The 21,179-nt window shown below is 41.1% G+C and overlaps 2 protein-coding genes across 2 annotated transcripts in view; both read left to right on the top strand.

The window, feature by feature from the left end:
• Window positions 1–1,264, top strand: part of LOC132160439 (RNA binding protein fox-1 homolog 2-like) — a 42,699-nt gene extending 41,435 nt beyond the window's left edge. Inside the window, exons 11-12 of the mRNA XM_059570121.1 lie at window positions 267–363; window positions 438–1,264. Coding sequence (XP_059426104.1) covers window positions 267–363; window positions 438–482 — 142 coding nt within the window. The 3' untranslated portion in view covers window positions 483–1,264. The remainder of the gene's footprint in view (window positions 1–266; window positions 364–437) is intronic.
• A 17,791-nt stretch (window positions 1,265–19,055) lies between these two features.
• On the top strand, window positions 19,056–20,941 carry LOC132160653 (osteocalcin 2b-like). Its single transcript, XM_059570284.1, has 4 exons — window positions 19,056–19,283; window positions 19,365–19,616; window positions 19,708–19,816; window positions 20,497–20,941. The coding sequence occupies exons 1-4, from the start codon at window positions 19,223–19,225 to the stop codon at window positions 20,597–20,599; spliced, it is 525 nt and encodes a 174-aa protein (XP_059426267.1). The 5' UTR covers window positions 19,056–19,222; the 3' UTR covers window positions 20,600–20,941.
• Window positions 20,942–21,179: the final 238 nt, after the last annotated feature.

The following is a 21,179-nucleotide window of genomic DNA, read 5'->3' on the forward strand; positions in this document are numbered from 1 at the left end:
TAATTTTTATATTATATTATGCATTTATTTTTTTTTACAACCAAGTCTAAATGAACATATATAAAATATATTTTTGATGCAATGACACAATTTTGTGTTTTGATTAAGTAATGATGTCATCACGTAGTGATGTCACAACATCATTTAGCAAGACATCATCCTCCCTCTAGTAACTTTCTCTGAAAATGATTTGGCAGCATTTCTGCTGGTGTCTGCTGCAGATGGTCTGGTTCTGAGCAGTAGTGTTTGTTTTCTGTGTTTCTCAGCTACGGTCGCATGTACGCAGCAGATCCGTACGCGGCTGCGCTAGCGGCTTCTCCAGCGGCGGCGGCGGCGGCAGCAGCGTATGGAGTCGGTGCGATGGTAAGCTTCATCTCCGTCTGTGCGTCACGCTCTCAGATCCTCAGACGCTTTCTAACCAAACCTCTCTCTCTCAGGCCACTCTCTACAGAGGAGGATACAGCCGCTTCTCACCATATTAATACACTTCCAGATTCACCGTCTCTCTGAAACTTCAACAGCTGCTGACCTCGGAGAGAAAATCCAATCACACTCTTGGACAAAAGAAAAGCGAAACGCGTCTGTTACGAACGAACTTTGAATAAGGAATGCAACCATAAATCAGTACATCGAAGGTGTTTTTTTTTTCGTTTTGTTGTTTTTTTAAAAGGAAACATGACGACGTCGAACACTAAATGAAAAGAGATCTCTGACTGAGAAGCAAATAATTTCTTCCTCTGGCTCGTCTCTCTGCACAGATGCATGCAGTAACGGCTCTAGACTGCCTCTAGTGGCCATTGAACTACATGTGCACCGAGCGTCAGGACTGCAGTGAACACATTTACGTCACCCTTCACTGTCTCACACTACAATAATCATCAATATTCTTTAAGAAATATAGACCTTCGTCCGGACCGCTCTTATCTCCGTTTTAAGGATCATCTTGAAATGAAATTGGTGGATCCCATCAGCTCTGTAAGGGAGGACGATGCTATGATCCCAAATACAGCCACGTGATGAGAGACTTCCATCGTGGTTTTCCTCTCTCTGGAAAGATCATGGATGAAAGAAACTCCAGCAGCTGTAACCGATCACTGAAGCGTGACGCACACAACGGGACGACGTGTCATAATCATCCGTCTTGCTGAAAGCTTTGTGTTCTTTAAACTGTACCTCTGTTCAGACCAATTTCAAGAAGCGTACCTTTAAAATTAAATAGTCATTATATGCAAGTAAACTAGAATAGACACAAAATTTTACCAAACATTATTGTTGTTATTGTTATTATTGATTATTATCGTCATTAGTTTCTCATGGTTGTGTGTGTTGGACATCATCTGAACCCACACTGATAAACAAAAGCATTCTGACTATAGCAAGTATCTAAATTATGCTATGAAATATTTACATCTTTTTTCCTTCAGATTTTGGGATCGAAGAGCCCTTCTTTTGGAATATCGGCAAGCTCTTTTATTAGCGTAGTTTTGTAAAATATGCAACTTTCGGCCCAAATTTCAGAAAAGTGTATCAAAAGAGGTTTGTTGGTTTTTAAAGCAGCAGCAAACAGTATTTTTGTCTTTCTTGCAGAGTGTGTCCTCTTTCCCTTCAGTATATTGGTATCTTGCTTTTTGAATTTTGGTTCCAAAGAAAAGTCAAGCATGTTCTTGATTTGTGTGTAAACGTATTTGTAATTCTATTCTTTGGTTTATTTTAGTTTTGTTTTGATTTGTATGATATAGGTTTTTGATATTGTTTGAAGTGGTTCGTTAATTATTTGAAAACAGCTGGACATGGATGGCAGCGTCCTCCTCCTGCGATCCAAGACCGCTTTCCGTATCTGTGAAAGAAAACACACCTGCATTTCAAGGGGGTTTTTGTTTAGTGTTTTTTTGCAAGACATCATGTTGATTCTAGGTGTAAGTGTATCTGGACCCATGACTGAAACATTTGATCATTACAGAGTTTCAGAATAATGTGAGGATGATTCATCGACACTGATACTGTCCTAAAGAAAAACTGACCACAGTCTGAACACTAAACCAGACAGCTTTATCTTATTAGTTTTTTGTTTAAATGGTACTTGCAGTCTATGCATACACTTTCCACAGTATTATAAGAGATTAAAGTGATCTCGGCTCCTAAATTCTGACCTTCTGGCTTTTAAAGATGCTTTTGGAGAAGATCTTTCTGTCCTTCGTTGGTTTCTCCTGCAGCAGCGGCACTTCTCCGTGCCGTTCTGGACCAATGGGAGCTCTTTACTATGATTAGACCGATTTCTCACATGACGCTCATCTTCTGATGATGGAGTGAGAAGGTTAAAATCCCCTCCATTCCTGCAGTAAAGGGTTAAAGATGGCGTCTCTTTTATTCTCCATTCTTGCACCTTATGAATATGATACCTGTTCCACATACTCTCCTTTGGTTTCCAGTGTAACCGTGTTTTTGAGTTGAACTCTTTCTCTCTCTACATATTATGATTCCATTTGTGATGTAATTTGTATCTGAATGTCCATATAAACTGTTTTTTAAAAACACTCACTCGAAGGGTCTCTGATTTCAGTCGACTGTGCATTAATATTGTATATGGATGTCAAATAATTTTAATTTTGTTTTCAATTTATACGACAAAAAGTTGAGGAACCTCAAAAAATCTGCTGAACTTAAGTTTTCTTAAATTTAGATTTTTTTTAAGGTGAGGCTGCTACACTTTTCTACAATAAAAGGGTTAATGTTCTGGTAGTGTAGTAGTTAAACTTGATAATGCTAGACTGTTTTGTTTGTGTGAATTAGTGCCAGTGGATATTTCTGAAAACCCCTTAGTGTAGTGTATGAAGTGAAAACTTTAGATGAAGTCATTTTATTATCAACTCAATTTAAACGCTTTAAAAGAGAAAATTCTCATCACACAGTTTTATGGGAAAATAAAACTTTATTTTTGTGTTCTACTGCCAAATCAATGGTTTCTACTCAACCTTGATGAATCGATTCAGACACAAACACAATCATATTTACAGTTAAAATAAAATAAAGCTGATTTGTACATAGTTCTGTATTTTGCTGCAACATTAGAGACTGAATGATGTTGTGGCTCTGAGAGAGAGGCTTTATTCCCTCAGCTGTTGATCACGTCCCATCTTCTGTGTGTGTTGTGCTGAGAGCGTCTGCTGCTGGTCCAGTCTGGAGACGTGATGCTGGCTGATGGATGATCTCAGGAAGACAACAGGAGGATGGATGAGGTGCTACACGATCCCAAACTTTGCCAGATCGCTGAGCTCCATGTCTCCGAACGCTTCCCAGGGGCAGATCACAGTGATGTCTGTTAAAGACCAGAGAAAGAAGCTTGTCAGGGTCATGTAATGTACTGAACTGACCAGAAACTGCCGGTCTGTTATGTACCTGTGCCCAGACCCTCCATTCCAGGGATGTCGTCTCCGAAGCCTTTCTGTCCAGGTTTGGGAGCCTTGCTCTTGAAGGTGCGAGCGGTCCTCTGCTTGAACTTTGGGGGTCCTCTCTTCTCAGCGGGTGCAGGGGCGTCCATGTCTGACTCTTACTAAAATATAAACACAACATATGTTTGCTTTAAACCAATCGTATTGAATCTGTGTTAATCGTTCTCGCTCGTTACTCGTGTCTTCAAGCTGTTAATCTTCTCATTTTGGCAATTTGTTAATCCTAATCTGTTGATTGCACAACGCGAGTGTTTGTTTACCGACATCTATTTGCCTCGTGTGAATAATAAGCTCTTTACGTAATCTCGTCGAGATTACATGTAGCATTCTGCAGTCTGGCAGAAGATTGTGTCCGAGCTGCTGTTTTTAGTCTGTTTTGCCTAAATGTGTAGAACAGGGTTATTCAAAAGTTGCCCTGGAGGGCCAGTGCACTGCAGAGTTTAGCTCCAATATCTACTGTAACTGAAGAGATGGCAGTAAATCAGTCTGACGCTCAGTAGAGAGAGTGTTTACTTCATGTTTAAATGAATGTCATTTTGATCTCCGTCACTGGATCAGTCCACTGAGCGTCTGTCTGTTTGGTGGTTTCCTTCCCTCAGTAGATCGTGTGTTGTGTATTAACTCATGAGAATACTGTAGTATGCCTATGTTGCCTGACTGTGACTGTAAAGAGTGTTTTCTGCATGTGTTGTGTTTCTGTCTCAGGTGTGGTGAATCTCTTACCGTGGGCTGGAGTTTCTGCTTCTTCTTCTTCTTCTTCTGTGTCTCTGGTCAGCTCGTGTCCAGTGTGTCTCCGGACGGACGCTTTTATAGCGCTCCTCTAATCTCCCTCAGAAACAGATCGAGGGATCTGGAGATGAACCCTGGAGTATTTTAAGATCTTCAGGCTTTGTGTGTCAGTGAGGACACGCGTGTGGTAACAGTCTCTGTTCATGAACTCATTACACATGAACACACACACTGTCTGTGGGCTCTATTTTCCTTCATACTGAGAATATGAAAGCATATATTAACCTGATCTTTCTATATTTTATATTAAATTCGTAACACTTTATTATGTGCTGTCCTCGTTACAAGTTACATAAACTTACTCTTGTAATTAACAATAATTAACAATAACAATAAATTAAGAATGCAAGAACCCTAACCATATATTGCATGAAGTTAATTTTAATATTTAATATTAATATTGCATTAATATTACTCAGTACTTAAATGTATAATAACACTGTAACAAAGACATCTGAAAATAAAGTCAAACCTAAATTCTTTACCAAAAAACTAAATGAATGTATTCTAAATCTAAAAATACACCAGAATTATGTTTTCACTACGTTTTGTGTTTATCTCTGTGAGATCCAGGCTGATGTCTCCAAATCTAATTATGAGATAACAAACATCAAAGTTTTTATTATGATTTCAATCTTTGACATAGTCTCAGTCAGTATTAAAGATATCAAGGTTATATTTTCACACAATGTTTTTTATCTCATGAAGCCTATGATTTTATGTAGCTGGGGTTTCACAGATGCTTGTGATCTCAGGTCAGTGTTTTCAGTCTCTTTTCTGACCGCTGTATGCTCAGTGTGAAGATGATGATTCACTCTTCACATCTGTTTTTAGATTTGAGCACCTTAAATCACCCTACAGCTGATGTTCTGAGAAACACACACCTGATCGCCCTGATCCCACACACACGCTTATAGCTGAACCGGACTAATGAAGCAATAATCCACTCTAATCCACAAACCTGATTGGCTGTCCTGACAGTCATTTAGGCTCATTAACATATCCTGGAATGTTCTTGTGTGTGTGTGTGTGTGTGTGTTTATTTGGTGCAGTCTTGTTTTAGCAGAGACACATATTCAAACACATCTATATCCCTATATCTATGCCCCTGAGTTTGTCTTTCACACACAATCAGGAATTTACATTCATGCACTTCTGAAGTCAGAATAAGTTTGCCGTGTTCAAACGCTCTGTTCTCAGAGGCCATTCTTGCCCATTTCATGGTGAAATCTTATTAAAGCCAAAATGCATTGAAGCTATTTGGACAATTTTGAATAAATGTTGCATCCCATTCATTGACCGTTCCGAAGTTTCAGTCAAAATAAACACTTTTTGCTGTTTACTGTAAATACAAAATGCACCAAAGGGCTATTAATATACATAACTGTAAAGCAATGACTAGTTGTAAGGAAAACATAAAACAAGCAGTGATAGTTCTCTTTTTTTGCCATGTTTTAAATTTATGGCACGCTCAACTCGTTCGATATCAAAATTAGTTTCCCGATAGTAAATATGACCTGAGAGCCATGTCCAATTTCCTTCAATGAAACTCATATTTATGATCATTCTGATACCATCTGAAGACTTTTGTCTTCTGAGCTCTGATCTTTGTGACAAATATAGAAATGGACATCACTGCCATGATCATAAACCCACACTGAGTTTGATTTCATTCAGAAAGATGAAGATGATGTTGTGACCTCTGACCTTTCCTCTGGGTTAAATGTTGTATAACTCTATGATCTCTGAGCTGAGCATTAGCTCTATTTTAAACCCTGAGTAAGAAGAGACTGACGTGAACCGGTTTAACTGTGTGTTAACACATCGGTACACAACCTTACTGAGGTGACGGCAGAAGTTATGTGAAGATAGGATATAATTCTTTATCATGCTAATGAATCATAGATGACATAGATGAAATCCTTTTTTGCAGTGTGTGATCTCATGAGACGTTCTCACTGTCAGGACGAAGTATTGTGTTGATCTGCAGAGAACAGATCCATCCTCAGACCGCCCGGCCCAAGCCTTCATCCACTCAGTAGAAGTGACTGTAATCAGCTTCTTTGATGTAAGTGTGTGTGTGTGTGTGTTCATGAGTTTGTGTGCTTGAGTGTGTGTGTGTTTGTCAAATCAGGATACAACTCTGTATAATGTCATGGGTATGACACAGGTATTACAAGGAGAGGGAGACTTATGAGGACATAACCCATGTCCCCATTTTTCAAAACGCTTATAAATCATACAGAATGAGTTTTTTTGAGAAAGTAAAAATGCAGAAAGTTTCCTGTGAGGGTTAGGGTTAGGTGTAGGGTTGGTGTAGGGTCATAGAATATACAGTAGAATATACATAGAATTTGTACAGTATAACAACCATTACACCTATGGGATGAACACACTTTACAGAAAACAAACGTGTGTGTGTGTGCGTGAGTGTGTGTTTGTGCATGTGTGTGTGCGCCTGTTTGTGTTTGTGCATGTGTGTGTGCGCATGAGTGTATGTTTGTGCATGAGTGTGTGTTTGTGCATGTGTGTGCGTATGTGCACTGGTATTCACAACATTATGGGGACCAAATGTACCCGGCCACAAGTACAATAATACCAGTAAATCTTGACCTTGTAGGAACATATTTTTGGTCTCCATGAGAAAAAAACTTAGAAATCACACAAGATTTAAGTATTTTGAGAATCTAAAAATGCCTGTAGTTCTGTGTGTAAGAGAATAGAAAATGCCGTCTGTACAGTACAAAACCATTGAACCTATGGAGTGAACCCATGATAGGAATACCGGTGTGTGTGTGTGTGTGTGTGTGTGTGTGTGTGTGTGTGTGTGTGTGTGTGTGTGTGTGTGTGTGTGTGTGTGTGATCAGTTGCTGTAAAAAATATGTCTGGACAAAGTGAGTAGCTGAAATTCCCCGCTGAGTCTCCGCTGGTGTCAGGAAGTGTCCCAGAATGCCATGTCCTTTGGCCCAACTCTAGAAGTGGAGGAGGAACCGAGCAGGAAGTTTGGGGCGTCTCTGGGATTGTGGGATTGGCACCTTCAGCGCTCCATAAACAGACATGGGCACAGTTCTCAGAATGATCCTCCAGTGGAATGATGCTCATGTATGAACAGTGTTCATGTGTGATGTCTTTGCCTCAGACTGAAGCTACTCGCAGATATAAAGAGTTTATGGCTGCTGTTAAACATTGCATTTACATTTAGTCATTTTGCAGATGCTTTTATCCAATGTGATTTACAATTGGGGGATGCATAAAGCGATTCTTATTAAAGAGGCCAACAGACACAGGAAGTGCTTGTAATACCAAGTTTTAGACATTGTTTAAAAAATTACAAGCTAGAAAAAGAAGGAATAATAATAATAAAGAGAAAGTATTTTGTTTTTTTAACTATGAAGCCAAGTAGTTTCGAAAGAGATGTGTTTTCAGCTGTCGCTTGAAAATTGTCAGGGATTCAGCATTCCGTCCAGAAGAGCATTGCAGTAGTCCAGCCTAGAAATGACAAGGGCCTGGACTAGAAGTTGTGCAGCATGCTCCATTAGAAAGGACCTGATCTTTCTGATGTTGTGCAATGCAAACCTGCACGCTTGAGCAGTCTTTGCAATGTGGTTATCAAAGATTACACCAAGATTTCTGACCAAAGTTGAGTGGAGTAAATGTAGAAGATCATAGCTGGGTGGTGAAATCATGCTGTAGAGTTGGAGTGGCAGGGAAGACAAGGAGCTCAGTCAGAGCTGTAGGTGATGTTCTTTCATCCATGCCGAGATGTCCGCCTGGCAGCCTGAGATCTGTGCAGCTACTGTTGGATCATCTGGTTGAAATAAAAGATAGAGCTGTGTGTCATCAGTATAACAATGGTAGGATAAGCCATGTGCCTGTATGATGGGACCCAGTGATGTTGTGTGTATGGAGAAAAGAAGGGGTCCAAGAACTGATCCCTGAGGAACCCCAGTGACAATTTTATGTGTTTTGGATACCTCGCCTCCCCGAGCCACCCTGAAAGACCTATCAGTGAGATAGGATTCAAACCAGTGAAGTGGAATCCCTGTGATATCCAGTGATGAGAGGGCAGACAGGAGGATCTGACGATTGACAGTGTCAAAAGCAGCAGATAGATCCAGCAGAATAAGAACTGATGATTTGTAATCAGCTTTTGCAATCCACAGGGCTTCCGTGACTGACATTAGTGCAGTCTCAGTTGATTGGCCACTCCTGAAACCTGACTGGTTAGCATCCAGTTTGTTGTTTTGTGAAAGAAACAATGATATCTGGTTGAAAACAACTTTTTTTATGGTTTTCGCTATGAATGGAAGGAGAGAGACATGTCTGTAGCTATCAATAAGAGAAGTGTTTAATGTAAGTTTCTTGAGCAGTGAGTTACCCGTGCCTGCTTGAAAGCAGTGGGGAAGGAGCCTGTAAGGAGAGATGTGTTGATGATGTGTGTGAGTGCTGGTAAAAGTGTAGGAGAGATTGCTTGGAGGAGGTGTGAGGGGACTGGGTCTAGAGGGCATGTTGTAGGATGGCTGGAGAGAGGTTTTGAAACTTCTGCCTCAGTGAGGGGACAAAAGGAGAAGATGGGAGTTTTAGCAGTGGATGTAGCTGGTTTGAAGTCCTGTGTGTATGGGGCTGAGAACTGACTACTTATAATTCTGGTTATGTCTGTGAAGAATGTGGCAAAATCATCAGCTGTTACAGAAGTGGTGGGAGGTGGTCGAGGGGGACAGAGGAGAGAATTAAATGTTTTGAAGAGATTACATGTGTCTGGAGCGCTGTTGATCTGGTTGTGGAAGTATAAATATTTTGCAGTAGTGACTTCAGCAGAGAAAGATGAAAGTAAAGACTGATACATCAGGTCTGACGGATTTGCACCATTTTCTCTCTGCTGCCCTGAGTTTGGTCCAGTGCTCACAATGAACATTGGATAACCAGGGGTTAGAAGGGGCAGCTGATGCTGGCCTGGAGGAGAGAGGACAAATATCATCTCGACAAGAGGTTAAAGCAGAGCATAAAGTGTCAGTTGCTGCATTCACATCCAGAGATGAGACATGGGTAGGTGAGGGAAGAGAGGAGGATACTACGGAGGACAGATGGGAGGGGGAAAAGGAAGGAAGGTTTCGTCTAAAAGTAACCGGTATAGGGGGTGAGGGCACACAGGTAGCAAAATGTAGTTTAAATGTAATGAAGAAATTGTCAGAGATATGTAGGGGTTTTACTATAATGTTGTCTGCAATACAATTACGTGTGTAAATTAAGTCAAGTTAGTTGCCTGATTTGTGGTGCTTGTAGTGGTAACTCGTTTGAGATCAAATGAAGCAAGGAGTGAATGGAAGTCTGTAGAATAAGGCTTGTCCAGATGAACGACGGGGGGGTGTCAGAGAAAGAGAAACTGTTAGAAAGAGCAGCTGGGGTTGCTAAATCTTCTGCATGAATCCAGGTCTCAGTCAAGCCCAAGATGCTGAGTGTGGAGTTTAAGGAAAAAGCAGAAATGAAGTCTGCTTTGTTGACAGCTGATTGACAATTCCAGAGACCCACAGAGAAAGAAAGAGATGCAGTAGAGGATGTAGGGATAGGAAGCAGGGTTACAACATTGCATTGCCATCTGCGTGTGACATTACAGCGTTTTCCAAAGACAACAGGAATGGTTTGGAAACACATGATAGAGGTGAAATTGAGTAAAGGGAAGATCATATATATATAGTGCGTTGCCTGTTTCATTGCTCGGTGAAGTCACTCAGGTAAAGTCACAGGTCTTTACACTCGTTGGTCTTCAAACAAGGAGGCTGAATGCTTCCGCTGATGCTTCCATGTCAGCGCACAGACATCATATAAATACACAGTCTAAGACACTAAAGTGAAAACAGCTGTGGCTGCCTTCTAATTAGCACAACCAATAGCCTATAGCAGGGCAATTCCTTCAAATCGAAACTTCAGTTCGCACTTAAATGCAGGAAGGAGCAATACAAATTACACAGGCTACTTCTTAGTGGAGAGCAATTATCATAATCACCAGTAAGTGCTGTCAAAAATGCAAATGACAACTAAAATACAAAGTAGAAATAGGCAGAAAACTAAATATTCCTTCCTAGCAGCAAGTAATAATTTGAAAAGCAGATCTGTAAACAAGTATTACTCAAAACACTCATGCGCAGTTGTCCGTCTCTTCTGTAGACTAACTGCTATTGCTCTGTGCAGTGAAAAGGAAGTTTGGGTCAAATATGCTTTGCATCCGACACCATCTCCATCTTCAGGAAGGTAAAACACCTGAAACCTCATGAAACACCTGAGATATGAGTTTGAGATACATGAGGTGGACAGAGAAAACACCATCGTAATGTGGCGTGTGAGCGTGAGCGTGTAAGAGAGAGTATGTTTGTGTGTGTGTGTGTGTGTGTGAGAAAGGGAGTGTGTGTGTGTGTGCACTTGTACAGCTACTTTAACTATGTGAGGACCAGTTTGAGTTTTAGATAATCGGAGTGAGGATATTCTAGTAAAGTGGTGACATTTTGGCTGGTCCTCACTCCCTGAGAGACTTTAAAGGCCTGTTTGAGGGTCCAGACATGGGTTTAGGGGTCAGGTTATAACTGGGTAAAGGGTAGGTTTAGGGTAAGGAGCTAGATATTGCATTTTGTTAATGTATGTCCTCACAAAGATAGCTATACAGAGAGAGGGCAGAACATAAAGAACCACTGGGAAAGCGAGTTGAACACAATGAGACCCAGATTCACATCTGACACGCACCACAGTCTGGCTGTGACATATATAGAATGTACGCACCACACGGAGAGACCATAAACTCAATGATTGAGAATAAAGAGGCTAAATGTCTGGATTCTAGAATGTAATGAGCGAGTTCTGACTGCAAGCACACTGAGAGAGAATGAGTTTGTGTATATTTGTGTGAGCAACTGCATTGACATTCATAGAATAATGTGGATGAGACGCAGTGAATTAGTGATGTGTCCTCAGAGCGAGGTTATGAGACACAGACAGAGGCTTATGTGATTAGTGATGAGTCCCAGGATAGTTGTATCGTCAGAAAATTTAGGATTGATGTTGGAGCTATGCTTAGCAGAGCAGTCATAAGTGAACAGGGAGTACAAGAGAGGACTGAGTACACATCCCTGTGGGGCACCAGTGCTGAGTGTGAGTGAGGAGGATGTCTGACTGCTAGTTCTAACTATTTGGGGTCTGCCGGTCAGGAAGTCCAGGACCCACTTACATAAGTCACTGTTAAGACCCAGATCGTTTGGCAATAAGTTTGGTAGGGATGATGGTGTTAAATGCAGAGCTATAATCAACAACCAGTATCCACACATAAGTGTCTCTTCCCTTCCAGTGTTCCAGGGCAGAGTGTAGGCAATTGCAATGGCTTCATCGGTGGATCTATTTGAACGGTGAACAAATTGTAATGGGTCCAAGCTGTCAGATAGAGAGGAGCAGATGTGGGATTTGACTAGATGTTCGAAGCACTTCATGATGACTGATGTCAGTGCTACAGGGCGGTAGTCATTCAGGCAGGAGAAAGTAGTTTTTTTGGGAACAGGGATGATGGTGGTTTGCTTGAAGCATGTGGGGATCACTGTTAGTCTCAAGGAGAGGTTGAAGATATTGGTGAATATATCTGCTAACCGGACAGTGCAGGCCCTCACGACACGTCCGTGTATGCCATCTGGGATATAGCGCAAACTGCTCCAGATGTGTTGGGGGTCAGAGCCATGATATTCTGACTCCACTCTGTCCATAAAGTCTCTTTTGGCTGATTTGATGCTTCTTTGAAACTCATACCTGGACTTCTTGTAAGCAGTTAGATCCCCAGAGTTGAAGGCAGCAGTTTGAGCTCTTAATCTGGCACGCACCTCACCGTTGACCCATGGTCTCTGGTTTGGAAATGTTTTAACAGTAATGGATGGGACCACATCCTCTGTGCATTTGTTAATGTAGCCTATCACAGAATCTGTGTATGCATGTATGTTGTCTCCTGCTGCATCTTGAAACATCTGCAAGTCTGTGGATTCAAAGCAGTCCTGCAGTGTGGAGATGGCATCTTCACTCCCATTTGTTTTAGAAACCGTTTTGTCCTGTCTGAGGCATTGTCTGTAGGCTGGTAAGAGCAGTATGCTAATGTGGTCACCTTTGCCAAATGCTGGTCAGGGGAGGGGTTTGTGACTTTCCGTTAGTGTTGAATTGCAGTGATCTAATGTCTGATCACCTTGTGTGGGGAAATTTATGAGCTGGTAGAATTTGGGAAGAACTTTCCTCATATTCACCCTGTTAAAATCCCCAACAATGATGAAAGCAGGATGAGCAAATTCTAATCAATTTATGGTGCTGTACAGTTCATCCAATGCTTTAGTTTTATCCATGTGAGGCGGGATGTAAACAACTGTGAGAATGATTGAATTAAACTCCCGTGGGAGGTAGAAGGGATGCACTTTAATGGAGAGTAGTTTGTAGTTCTCCAGGAAAAAGATTACCTGTTTTATATGCAGTTAAAAACAAATGCAACCTCAACCCTAAACCCAATCCGACATAGATGGTAGAATTGAATGTCAATAAAAGACACATTAAGATAGAATTTGTATTATATTAGTGTATTGATGATGAATGAGAACTTGCACACTGATATTATAATTAACAACAAATGATTTGACTGATTGTGCATTACACCCAAAACAGAGTAAAAATCTTGTGGATATATAATTAATTCATTGACAATTCACAGTTATGTCTGTCATGCCACTAAAGTGATTTAAAATTGCATTGTATTGAACTGATATCATTGGAATCAGGTTTGTTTCACAGACTCTTGAGAACTGAGGCTCATTCTGCTGAAAACATTACAAGCTAAAAACAGACAAGCTCTCACTTTAATTATCGGAAGTTTGCAGACATACGGCTCAGAAATACCCAAACTATCTATATGGCTGCTTTTATATAAAACACACACACACACACACACACACACACACACTTGCTGTGGTCTGATGGTTTTTTTGTGGTGTCTGCTGTGATGCCGGATACCAGAGCTTAGGCCACATCAGACCACTGCACCACATGAACTTTCTCTCTCTCTTATTGTCTCTCTGTCTGTCTCTCTCTCGTCTCTGAAGGCTGTTACTTAACATCTAAATGCAGCTGGAGCTCAACAGCATCAGATCTCCTTCATTAGACGTCTGTCTGTCTGTTACAGACAAATTCTCCTCATTTGCTTCTGGATGAAATTGTTGTGCAGCTCTTGCATTGGGGAAACTTGGAAATGAGCTGCAAACATAACATCCATCCACACAACACTGAAAATTATAAGGTGGACGGACAGTACTGAACACATCACAGCGTTGTCATAATTCTCTGAAGAACTTTCCATGGAACATGTCCACTAAACAAACCCAACGGACCAAACTAAACCTAGACATGGAAATTACACAGCAGACAGGCCAGCACACACACACAGAGGTTAAGACCGGACAGGTTGTATCTCTGTATGTTTTCATTTGTTGTCATTTCTGTCCTTGAGAATACATTCCCATGTAGCAATAAATTCTGAGTGTGTTATTTATGAACAGCAGTTGAATCTGATTGGTCAAACAGGAGTCCTGATATACAAACACATGCGGCAGTTTATGTTGCTCCGCTTGTGTGTGTTTGATCCAGACAGACTGTCAGTCTTAGTGGAGATTCTACATTGATTCTTTCTAATAGTTACACCAGTAGGTGGCGACACGTGACTCTCTTTATGAGTCAATCATTTTCATACAAAGACACTGATTCATTCAGAAGCTAAATAAATAACTGTGAGTCACTGGATCGTTCATTCAACTGATTCACTCAAAAAACACTCAATCATTCAGGAAATGAATCATTCATTAAACCTATTGGTTCGAAAATATAATTCAGGAATGATGTGACTGACTTATTCTTATGATGCGATTTAATATTTTCCTTTCTCTTTGGACTGTATCAAGCTCTTGGTGCATGAAAAAGATCTGTAAAGTTTCAAAGACTAAAGTCTCAGATCTAAAGAGATATTCTTTATAAAAGTTAAGACTCGTCTACACCCCCTGAAACAGCTCGTTCTAACACGCCCCACATCTCATCGTCACTATGTGGGAAGATTTGCATAATGCCTCCCAGATGCTCGCAAAGAAAGAAGGCGTACCTTTTATTCTCGTTGTAGTATTGTTATTGCCGCCGCCGCCATGTCGTATAGACGCTGTGTGTTTGTTTGGCCTTTCAAAAGAGGACGATATCTGCTTCATCATGCCTGGAGCTGATCTGTGCTGGTCGCTGAGGAAGTACATCAACTTTGCAATTTGGATCGCTCGATCAGCTTTCACCGTGGACGAAGCAGTGTCCAGCCCGGGGGCGTCACATGTGGTTGCCACAAGCTCCTTCGTAGAATCTGCTGGCTGCACGGTTCTTAAGCCGGCCCACCTATGCTCGCTCAAGCCAGCCGCGGCTCACTCAAGGCCGCGGTGTGTGACGCTGTTTCATTGAGAAAGCAAAACTACTTTGTTTTGTCTTCCAAAAGAGGACACAACTAGAAATCATGTTTATATCACGTTTATAATGAGTTTTATTTTTATGTCTCGCTGCTCCAGCTGGACAACGCATCACAATATGTTAAGAGTCGTAACATTTCCGTCACATGCTTGAGGTATTTGGCCAATCACAATGCACTGGATAGCTGGCCAATCAGAGCACACCTCGCTTTTCAGACAGATGAGCCTTGTAAAAATCGACATGTTTCAGAAGGCGGGGCATAGAGGAGAAACAATAATGTACAGTGGAAAATTGTTTTTTTTTTGTTTGTTTTTTACCTTAAACCACATAAACACATTTCATTACACCAAATACACAAAACAATATTCTTTTTCGCAGCATCATATGACCCATTTAAACTAATTTCTTAAAGACATAGTTCACCCAAGAATAACAATTCTGTCATTGTTTATTTACCCTCATATAATTCCAAACCTAAGCAAGCTTTTTTCTTTTTTTCTAGGAATAAAAGTAAAATATAGATTACCAAACAGTGGGTTACTATGGATGTCAATGGCTACAATCAACTTTTCTTTACCCACATTCTTTAAAATATTTTATTTTGTTTTTAACCGAAGAAAAACATTCATACATGTCTGGAAAAAATCAAAGATGAGTAAATGATCATATAATTTTCATTTTTAGGTGAACTATCCCTTTAAAGAAACACTACTCCACTGTGTAACAAAACAAATGAGTGAATCATTGAATCATCGATTCAATTATTAATAAACATTGATTTATTGAGGAGTTAAACAGAGCTTTTGTGTTGCAGTGGTTCTTCTGTGGCTTAATTTGAAACTGTCTGCCTCTCAAATTAAAATTTAAATTAACTATGTCCATCTGTCTGTCCCTCTGTCTTTCTGTCTCTCTATCTGTCTCTCTGTCTGTCTGTCCCTCTGTCTTTCTGTCTCTCTATCTGTCTCTCTGTCTGTCTGTCTCTCCCTCTGTCTGTCTCTCAAATTCAAATTCAGTTTATCTCTGTCTGTCCCTCTGTCTGTCCGTCTGTCTGTCTGTCTGTCTGTCCATCCGTCTGTCTGTCTGTCTGTCTGTCATCTGTCTGTCTGTCATCTGTCTGTCTGTCTGTCTGTCTGTCTGCTGTCTCTCTGTCTGTCTGTCTGTCTGTCTGTCCATCCGTCTGTCATCTGTCTGTCTGTCTGTCATCTGTCTGTCTGTCTGTCTGTCATCTGTCTGTCTGTCTGTCTGTCTGTCTGTCTGCTGTCTCTCTGTCTGTCTGTCTGTCTGTCTATCCGTCCGTCCGTCTGTTTGTTTGTACGTATGTCTGGCTCTCTGTCTATCTGTCTCTCTGTCCCTCCATCCGTCCTTCCGTCCGTCTGTATGTATTTCTGTCTCTCTGTCTGTCTACTGTCTCTCTGTCTGTCTGTCTCTCTGTCTGTCTGTCTCTGTCTGTCTGTACGTATGTCTGTCTCTCTGTCTGTCTGTCTCTGTCTGTCTGCTGTCTCTCTGTCTGTCTGTACGTATGTCTGTCTGTCTGTCTGTCTGTTTGTCTGTCTCTCTGTCTGTCCCTCTGTCTGTCTGTCCGTCCGTCTGTCAAGTCAATTCAAGTCAAGTCAAGTCACCTTTATTTATATAGCGCTTTAAACAAATTACATTGTGACAAAGCAACTGAACAACATTCATTAGGAAAACAGTGTCAATAATGCAAAAATGATAGTTAAAGGCAGTTCATCATTGGATTCAGTGATGTCATCTCTGTTCAGTTAAATAGTGTCTGTGCATTTATTTGCAATCAAGTCAATGATATCGCTGTAGATGAAGTGACCCCAACTAAGCAAGCCAGAGGCGACAGCGGCAAGGAACCGAAACTCCATCGGTGACAGAATGGAGAAAAAAACCTTGGGAGAAACCAGGCTCAGTTGGGGGGCCAGTTCTCCTCTGACCAGACGAAACCAGTAGTTCAATTCCAGGCTGCAGCAAAGTCAGATTGTGCAGAAGAATCATCTGTTTCCTGTGGTCTTGTCCTGGTGGTCGTCTGAGACAAGGTCTTTACAGGGGATCTGTATCTGGGGCTCTAGTTGTCCTGGTCTCCGCTGTCTTTCAGGGATGTAGAGGTCCTTTCTAGGTGCTGATCCACCATCTGGTCTGGATACGTACTGGATCCGGGTGACTGCAGTGACCCTCTGATCTGGACACAGACTGGATCTGGTGGCCACGGTGACCTCGGAACAAGAGAGAAACAGACTAATATTAGCGTAGATGCCATTCTTCTAATGATGTAGCAAGTACATCGGGTGTTATGGGAAGTGTTTCCGGTTCCGGTTTACCTAATTAATGCAGCCTAAAAATACTTTAACGGATTTTGATATTAAAAGCATATTAGTGTGTTATGTGTAAACCAGGTTAAAGAGATGGGTCTTTAATCTAGATTTAAACTGCAAGAGTGTGTCTGCCTTAATGGTTTAGCTCCTGCGTGTATTCTATGTATTCTAGGTTATTACAAGCAGAGTTTTTAGGTCCTATAAATAACACCTCTGTTTTTTCAGAATTTAGCAGTAAGAAATTACTCGTCATCCAGTTTTTTATATCGACTATGCATTCCATTAGTTTTTCAAATTGGTGTGTTTCACCGGGCTGCGAAGAAATATAGAGCTGAGTATCATCAGCATAACAGTGGAAGCTAACACCATGTTTCCTGATGATATCTCCCAAGGGTAACATATAAAGCGTGAAGAGTAGCGGCCCTAGTACTGAGCCTTGAGGTACTCCATACTGCACATGTGATCAATATGATACCTCTTCATTCACTGCTACGAACTGATGGCAGTCATATAAGTAAGATTTAAACCATGCTAATGCACTTCCATTAATGCCAACAAAGTGTTCAAGTCTATGCAAAAGAATGTTGTGGTCAATTGTGTCAAACGCAGCACTAAGATCAAATAAAACTAATAGAGAGATACACCCACGATCAGATGATAAGAGCAGATCATTTGTAACTCTAAGGAGAGCAGTCTCAGTACTATGATACGGTCTAAATCCTGACTGGAAATCCTCACATATACCATTTTTCTCTAAGAAGGAATATAATTGTGAGGATACCACCTTTTCTAGTATCTTGGACAGAGAAGGGAGATTCGAGATTGGTCTATAATTAACTAGTTCTTTGGGGTCAAGTTGTGGTTTTTTGATGAGGGGCTTAATAACAGCCAGTTTGAAGGTTTTGGGGACATGTCCTAATGACAATGATGAATTAATAATAGTCAGAAGAGGATCTATGTCTGTACATATGTCTGTCTCTCTGTCTCTCTGTCTGCCTGCTGTCTCTCTGTCTGTTTGTCTGTCTGTCTCTCTGTCTGCTTGTCTGTTTTCAGGGCTTTTTGTCTTTATTGACAAATGGGACAGTAGGGTGGCGGGGGGTATGAGTGTGACTTGAACCTGGATTCCTGTGAACCTACTGCTCCTATATTTCATGGTATTCTGTATGGCTTTTTATGCATTTGTACAACATTTAAAGTAAAATGTAACTGCCTCTAAAAACACACCTGGCCTCTAGATGCCCCGAGTTAAAATCTGGTTAGTGGTTTGGGGACAGATTTATTGAGAAATGTCCCCAGATGTCAGCTAAGTACAGCTCCAGTTGGCTCACACTCAAAAATTGAAAAGAGTTTCATAAATAAAATAAATATGTCTTTTGAAGTTTAGTTATATCATTATAATCGGCTTTACATATAAACAATACAAGTCTATGGTACACAAACCTCTGTATATACACCATGACTGAAGTGGAGCATTATGGGGGATCCCTGTAAACCCTAATGATACGTTTCATGAGAAATGACCCACATTCTCTTAACTAAGCTGATATATCCATTTAGGCAGAACGGAAGCAAATGTATTTTTGGTACATGCTGGATGAAATCTGCTGGACAGATATATGCAGAAATGCCTCTTACATAACAGCCATGACAGACGGATCCGTAGGTTTTTCACATTTCCCATGAGATTTTTCTCATACAGTAGTTTTCTGACTCCCAGAGTGTCCATGAGGTCAAGTCCAGGAACATTTGGACCCTGGAATGACTGTTGGGTTTGGATGAAAAATATATGTTTTACATTTAGAAGCATCGCCTACATTTCCCACAGATATGGCGAGTGGTTCGTTAAATTCTGCCAGCGGCAGGTCACCCTGTGACGGGCCGTTCATGCCGTGTTTGTTAGTGGTTTTGGCCCCGTTTCCCATGTTTAGGTGCGTGTGTCTGTATGCCAGCCTGCGGTTGCTGGAACATGCGTGTCTGTGTGTGTGTTGTTTTTGGAATGCAGAAAGGGGCAAGGCCGTTACTCAATTGCCAAACCAATCACAATCTTCAACAGCAGTCTGTGTGGGTGACAGTGAGAGTATAAACACACCGGTGAGCAGAGGGATAACAGACACAAGAGACCAGCATCACCATCAACTGACTCAAGAACAAACCCAGACCTGAAGAGCCATGAAGACTCTGAGTCTCCTGAGTGTCTGCGCTCTGCTGTCTGTCTGCGCATCTATGGGAGGTGAGGCATGCTCATGATAACATCACTGTGACTGAAGTGTGTGTGTGTGAGCTCTTATCAGTGTGTTGTGTGTGTGTCTAGTGTACACAGAGGCCGATCCCGCAGATGAACCTGCAGCCGAGGTGGTGCTTCCTCCAACCGGAGCTCCAGCTGATTCTGACTCTTCCTCAGCATCCTCATCTGCCTCAGACTCCGACTCCGCTTCCTCTGAGTCCGACTCCACATCTGACTCCGCATCCGACTCTGCATCTGACTCCGCGTCTGATTCCGCATCAGATTCTGCCTCAGATTCTTCATCTTCCTCATCTGAATCAAACTCTGTCAGTGCTGAAGGTGAGGAACAGCCCGTCTCGTGTGTTTCATCCACAGGTTAAGAGTTTGTGATTATATTTCTTGAACTGAGAGAGTTTTTGTGTGTCTCCAGGAACTCCTGCCCCTCACGTACTGCTGAAGAGAGACGTGGCTGCTTCACTGCTGCGCCACCGGAGAGCCGGAGCTCCTGCAGCCAAACTGAGTCTTCAGCAGCTGGAGAGGTCCATCACACACACACACACACACACACACACACACACACACATGCAGTCAAACCAAAAAGTATTCTGACACCAGATGTAATTGTTTATATTTTTGACTAGTGTGTGCAGGACGCTATGGATCATTCATGTAAGTGAGGACAGCTAAACAAAGTAAACTGTGACATATTATACCCAGACGTTCTTCATACAGTGGACTACCAGTAAAACTGATAAATATTTGGGAGCAAACATTATTCAGACACTTTGACCTGACCTTATTTTGCTTAAGTGTTTTTTCTTTAATTGCTAATGCGATCTTTTTACATCACAAACTGAACAAAATGAAGCATTGCTTGGTAATTGGTTGAGCTAAATTGGTTTTATCTAATTGTGTTCTTAAATTTAACGGATGACAGATATTCAACTGAGTTCATTACAACCCTTTCTATCAGTTATCTGACATTATCAAGATGAATTTGTTCTGACAAATTTAACTCTGAGCTCTTCTTATATTTTATTACCATTGTCTAAACTATAGTGAATACACTTGTGAGAAATGTTAAAGATGTCTGAGTAAATTTTGGTTTGACTGTAGCTCCTCTGATGCTCATCAGTGTCTGTCATTTGATTATTGATAACTGATGAAGAAACGTGTGTGTTGTGATTCTCATGCTGGTTTATGTCTCTCTGTCCTTCAGTTTGCGAGAGGTCTGTGAAGTGAATCTGGCCTGTGAACACATGGCTGAAACCGCTGGGATCATAGCGGCTTATACTGCATATTATGGACCAATCCCTTACTAACACACACACACACACACACACACACACACACACACACACACACACACACACACACACACACACACACACACACACACACACACACACACACACTTTTACTTAGCTATCTAAATGGGGACATTAGATAGACTTCTACAGTTTTTATATACAGACAGTTATAGATTTTATAACCCAAACCCAACCCTAACTTTCTGTTTTAAAAAAACAACAAAAAAAACCTTTGTTTACTTTAATTTTATACAAGTTTGAGGACATCCCCAAAGGTGATTTTGCCTGCTTTTGGGTACAAAAGTGTCCCCAAAATATGATTAAGGAGGCACATAAACACTCTGAAACACACACATACACATACACACACACACACACACACACACGCGCGCTTTACATTGACCTCTGATGTCTTCATACTGATATATTGATACACTATCACAAACACTCCTGTATTTTTGTTCATTTTTTCCCCAAGACATTTATTTTTTCTTTATTTTTATCCCAGACAACATAATGTAGTTGATTTCAGGTTTTGTTGTCCTTTCACTGGGAGAAATCAGTGAAATATGATCTTTCATGTTCATATGCC

This window comes from Carassius carassius, chromosome 17, assembly GCF_963082965.1.
Source record: "Carassius carassius chromosome 17, fCarCar2.1, whole genome shotgun sequence".
Taxonomy (NCBI): domain Eukaryota; kingdom Metazoa; phylum Chordata; class Actinopteri; order Cypriniformes; family Cyprinidae; genus Carassius; species Carassius carassius.

Excerpts from the sequence above, each read along its gene's own strand:
- LOC132160653 (XM_059570284.1), top strand. The coding sequence starts at position 19,223 with ATGAAGACTCTGAGTCTCCTGAGTGTCTGCGCTCTGCTGTCTGTCTGC. Across the intron at positions 19,617-19,707 it reads AAACTCTGTCAGTGCTGAAG|GAACTCCTGCCCCTCACGTA; the intron begins GTGAGGAACAGC and ends GTGTGTCTCCAG. Across the intron at positions 19,817-20,496 it reads AGTCTTCAGCAGCTGGAGAG|TTTGCGAGAGGTCTGTGAAG; the intron begins GTCCATCACACA and ends TCTGTCCTTCAG.